Raw genomic sequence first — 5,732 nt, forward strand, 5'->3', positions numbered from 1 at the left:
CGGAGGCGCCCGGGCGCGCCGCCCCCTTCGCCAGCCTCCCCGTGCTGACCCTGGGGCCCGCCTCGCCGTCGAAAAGGCGCGCCGTGAGGTTTTCGTCCGTGCCTCCCGTGTAAAAGTTGGCTTGCCGCACTTTGTGCGCCCTCCCTGGACGCGGAACTGAGACGCCGAGCTGGAGAAACCGTGCTTCCCCGAGGCCGGCCGCCCCGCTAGCTGAGCCTCGGCCCCCAGCGCGGTGCCAGGCTCGGCACTATGAAGGAGCAGCCCTCATGTGCGGGCACCGGGCGTCCGAGCATGGCGGGGTACGGCAGGATGGCCCCCTTTGAACTCGCTGGCGGCCCCGNGCCCTGGGAAGCGCCTGAGAACTGAGTCCCCCTTTCCCTATCTCTTCGCAGAGGAGGCCTACCAGAAACTGGCCAGCGAGACCCTGGAGGAGCTGGACTGGTGTCTGGACCAGCTAGAGACCTTGCAGACCAGGCACTCCGTCAGTGAGATGGCCTCCAACAAGGTAAGCCCCGGCTCGGCCTCTCACCCAGGCCCCTGGACCGGCGATTCCCACGCTGGTGAAGCCGCCAGCCCCTGTGGTCCTGAGAAAGATATGCAGGGATTTTGTCACACTGCATGTTGGCTTTTCTGCTCCCTTGAAGGGAGGTTCCTGATTCTGCGCCTTCTGTGTCTCTTCCATTCACTCCACATAAATCAAGCATTTTGCAAAAGCAACTTTGACATAGTTTGATTGCACTACCCCCGGGACACAGTGAGTGGGGGGTTTCTCTGGAAGGGAGGGCAGTGGGCTTGTAAGTGACACTTTGCCCTTGCAGCAGTAACCCAGGCGGGGCCGTTGGCATTGCATGCTTATAAGGGTATTCTTGGGATTCCCATTTGGAAATCAGAGCTGCTGGAGGTCAGTGAAACCTCTTGGGTGTCACTACCTACCGCACTCATGCTCCGAGTTCACTGAACTTAGAACTTGAACTCTCATTTATCTAGATGTTAGGGTACCTTGTGAAAACTGAGCCTTTCTGTGTTCACTTAGCCTTAGGTGTCCACAGGAAATGTCAGGAAAGTTAGAAAGTTCGTTATGATCATTACCTTTGCTTTCATGAATCTTGGAGAGAAACCCAGTTTTCTGAGGTCATGTAGTTACAGTGGTGTTTCAATGGGTCATTTGTGTCATATGCTGAAGTGCTGGTCTTGATGGTCAATGGAGTCCGGGGGACTGAGAAGTCACCTTCAGCCTGAGACAGCCTTAATGCAAGGTATAGTGTTATCAGTTTTACTGTATTTTTTGGAATTCCTGTTCTTTTTGTCTTTAGTTATGTAAGGAAATAATTGGGATTTGTATGTTTTTCATGAATATTTGGCTGAGATGATAGGAAAGAAGGCACATTCATGTTGGGTGCAGATCACTGAGGGATTCAACCAGTAAAAGCTGGTAACTTTGTGTGGCAGTTAGTAGTAGTTGCCTCTTAAACATATTTAACTATCTTTGGCCACCTATTTACAAGGTCAGGAAGGTTATACCATTTTATGGTTTGTCTTTGTGCACATATCTTTAAACGAGTGATGCTTTTCCTTAGCTTATTGTAGTTTTTATCCCAGCTGGGGTTTTTCCACAATCAGTTTTTTAAGATACCTTAGCATATCAGCCACTTGATTGTCGTCTCCGTTGACAATGTTTACATAGATGGCGTTGTTTTTAAAGTGAAAAGTTAGCTTTGAATAAAATAAAGAGACTCCAAACACACTGTCTACAGGCACTAGCCTACCCATAAGCATACTGACCTAACCCAAATGCACACTGGTGATCAGATCTGGGTTTTATGTTTGTTTTGGTTTGGGTTTTTGTTATTTGGGCCTCATTTTGAAATTTGCTATGGCTTCTCATCAAAATAACTCATCATTCATTACTCTCTCACCCCCTGCTGTGGCATCAGGTGCCATTGTTCTCAGCTGGCTAACAAATTCTTAGGTCATTGATTAACTTTATAAAATACAAATCTTTTTTTTTTTTTTTTAATAATTTGACTCGTAATAGCAGTAGACTATGCCGAGTGTCTTCAGTGTCCTACATGCTGAATGGGACCATTCTTCAGTAGGACTGAATTCTTAATTCTCTTGTCTGGTTAATTATATGTAAAAAAAGAGCAGAATCCGAAGGCACCTTAAGGGATAGGCACACATTTACTTATGTTTTCAAGATGATTTCACAGTACTTCTTCAGAGAAATGAACCTGAGCAGCTATACTTACTTTCCCCAGAAACCCATACTCTTGATGATGAGACCTATGTTTGATTTTAAAAATTAACATGAAATCTAATAATGTTATTATAAGTGACATCAACTATCAAGTAACTAGTTTATCTGTATTTCAAGATTTTAAAAAATAAAGCTTGAGGTCATAGTAACGGGCTAAAATAATTTCTTTCTTTATGGCACCCAATAAGACAGGAATTTTTTTTAAATCTTCATTGTGAAGGCACCCAATTAAACCTTGAATTAATTTACAGATTTAGTATAAATGGTGAGGGTGGCAGAAATGCGGGTTAAGTGAGAAAAAAACTTTTTAAAAAGGTAGTGATTCTAGCTGTTTGTGTATTGTGATTGAAAGATTATTGACAGGACAGTTAGTTTTAACATTTAAAAAAATTCAGCTTGGCTGAAGCTGTTGCTTAAACTTTTAATTTCTAAGCTATCCATTTCCTTTTCTTAACCCATTCATTTTTAAAAGAATGCTAAACTTGCGAAACTTTTTATAGATGAAAAAGGATTAACATAGAAGGAAAAAAGAGCTCTTGGTAAATGTTGTAAAATCACCCTTCTGCTTGATAACAAGGGCAGGAATAAGTCCCATCCACATGAGCTATAAACTGAGTGGGAGCAGCTGATCTTGAGGTCCCCGTGATGCCCAACCTAAGTCTGAATTGGAAATGTGACAGCTTGCATCACATATCTCTTGAGGCTGAATGAATATGTCTGCAACATTGCTTTCTGGTTATCAGTTGTGTTACTATCCATTATTTTTACATGTACTTGTTTGAACCAGTCACTGTTTTCAGGTTGTTGTCTTTTGTGCCTTTGAAAAATCATGACATTTTTAGGTTTCCTTCTCACTTGAGGTTTTTTTTTTTTTTTATTTTAGTAGTATAAAAATAACACAATAAAAATACTAGAAAGGTCATGATTTTTCAGTGATTATAGGGAGAAAATATTTATTGTGGAGATAGATTTTGGTATTATGAAGAAGGAAACTAATTCCTCCAACCCATTCAACCAGTTGGGTTAAGAGATTATTTCTGTGTTTTTAAAAATCTTAATTAAAGACATCCAAATTATTAGCAGTTTTAAAATGGTGCTTTAGAAGCGACTACCTACCTTTCCTGATTGCTATTGTAATGTGCATAATACTTATGGATGCTGCTGAGTTAGAAAAACTATTGAATTCTTGGCCAAGGCCAACATTGACTATAATATATTTAGGATGCTTGTACCAAGTAGGGTAAGAGACTCCAGATGGCGTTTAATTCGAGTTATTAAATCTACAGCATTTAACCTCATAAGCACATTAATCTCGAGACTTGTACAGATTTCCTTTGGAAGCTCATTGCTACAGTTGAGGGAGGTTTTGGTAAGGTCTCAAAGCGAGAAAACAGACCTGGAAGTTAAATATTGATTTTGTTCCTTGCTAGCTGACTTACATTAGAAACATGACTTCAAGTTTTTAGCCTCAGTTTCATTTGTATAAGATGAGCACAATAATATCCATTTTGAAAGGTTAATGTAAGAGTTTGAAAGACTATATGTATAACAGCTAGCTAATAAATACTTTGTGATAGTAGGTACTATACCTGTTATTACTAGCTAGTATTAATATCAAATTTGGGTCAAACTTCCTTGATTGTTTTTTTGGCTAAAATATGTTTTTGTACCATTCAGCTCTCATTGCTGCTTGACATTTTAAGTTTCATGGATTGTTACAATGTAGTCTTTAGATAACAGTCTTTAGTATACATGTCTATATTATTTTTAAATGCTTGGATAATATTTATACAATATTTGGTATAGTGTACATAAAAACATTTTGAACTTCAAGTTAGAAGTTTAGTCTTTTCTTAAGTTCCAGTTACAGAATTCCAGACAGAAGTGCTAAATATTTTTTCTCTTTTACTCTAAAACTTACAGACACAGCCCTTATTAATTCTTGGTACTTGTTAAACGTAAGTGGACTTGGTGGAGACATTTCCATTCTTTTGTATAGAATTTGCAAGGCTACTAAAATACCTTATTAGACTGTTTTTAAGGCAGGACAGTTTCACAGTGTTTTTGGCTACCTTTCCCTTAAGGAAAGTAAATTGAGGATGTGAGGAGGGCAGGCCAAGAGTCTAAGCTTCCGGGCTTTCAGAGATCATGCAATGGAACCCTGTCACTTCATCGTCCTGTGACCTAATACTACGTATTTCAGCAGGCCTTCAGTGTTGAGTGCAGTGTTGTTTAAAAGAGAAAACAAAATCATTTTGATTTCCTCCTAAAATATACGACTATAAAAATATTTTTTCTTTCTCCTCTCTAATTTGGGGGCAGTTTCGAGGCTTGGCATTGCTGGAAACGGCCGTGCTTCAAGCTACAAGTCTCTTGAACTTAGGATTTAAGCATCCTTCCAAGAGACTTCAGGTTTTTCTTTAGTTAATTCTAGATCTACGTAAGCCAACTTTGCAAATGTGGTCATGACTTCTTTACGGAATTTTTTCTATTTACTCTTTAACCAGCATCTCTATCATGTTTCTGTTACCTATAAATTAATTGCTTTTCTGGGGTGCTTGTTCTTAGTTCTCCGCTGTCTGCTCCCCCTGGTGATTTTGAAGAGTCAGTGCATACATAAAGTATACTAGAGCGTTCTGTGACGGCTGGTATTTCTCCTGGGCAAGAGGGATGCTGGAATGAATACAGAATGTCCATAGGAGTGTTTAAATCCTGAAATATTTCAGCATTACATGGATATAACTCTCAGAAATAAATGTTTAACTCTTGCAAAGAACAAAGCTGTGGTTGAAAAAGCATTTTAATTTTATGAAGAGCAAATAGCAGATAACACGTATTTTCTACATTAAAATATTAAAACTTACTGATTGTGTCATAAGAGGATTGTTGAGTTAATATGACTAAAGGAAAATCTTAAATTTTAAAAGAAAATATTTTCTGTATCTGTAGAAACTCTACTAAGAATGTCTTGAGTTCGCTGTCTGCTTTTTCATCCACTCATTAACAGTAGATGTGGCAAAGATTTAGATAGTATATGTACAATGTCTTCAAGTTAATATGGAAGATTTGGAATGTTTATTTTTATGGTCACCATTAGGAAAAAAATACTTTCTTGCTTTTAAGTAATAATGGAAAGAAGGAAATACTGTTAACAGAAATTTTCATTTTTCATTGAATAGTAAAGCCCTTGACTTAAGCTTAATAAAATACTACACATGAAAACAAATCTTAATTTGTCTCTATTGTCACCAACTCCGTTCTTGTGTCATATCTTCAATATGCCTAACATTTAATTATCAAAAACTTCGACTTTTTGTGATTCAGTAAATTAGTCATTATTAGAAAAATCACTTTCATTTAGTACATTTTGATTTAATTATAGGATGGTGGTGAATTTGGCCTGAGAGCATAAGAGCATAATGAACTATGATCTTTTTTTTTTTTTTTTTTTTTTTTTTTTTTTTCAAAAAAAAAA

General features: G+C 38.5%; 1 protein-coding gene across 3 annotated transcripts in view; it reads left to right on the top strand.

The window, feature by feature from the left end:
• The window catches only part of LOC144221090 (3',5'-cyclic-AMP phosphodiesterase 4D), a 354,077-nt gene that overhangs the window by 299,828 nt on the left and 48,517 nt on the right, over positions 1–5,732 (top strand). For 2 of the 3 annotated variants that reach the window (XM_077751451.1, XM_077751450.1), the window contains exon 6: positions 393–505. In XM_077751451.1, coding sequence (XP_077607577.1) covers positions 393–505 — 113 coding nt within the window. Of the gene's footprint in view, positions 1–234; positions 300–392; positions 506–5,732 lie in introns of those variants that run through there. The other variant, XM_077751452.1, reaches the window with a different exon arrangement.

The sequence above is a fragment of the Crocuta crocuta genome, unplaced genomic scaffold (assembly GCF_008692635.1).
Source record: "Crocuta crocuta isolate KB4526 unplaced genomic scaffold, BGI_CrCroc_1.0 scaffold91-1, whole genome shotgun sequence".
Classification (NCBI taxonomy): Eukaryota; Metazoa; Chordata; class Mammalia; order Carnivora; family Hyaenidae; genus Crocuta; species Crocuta crocuta.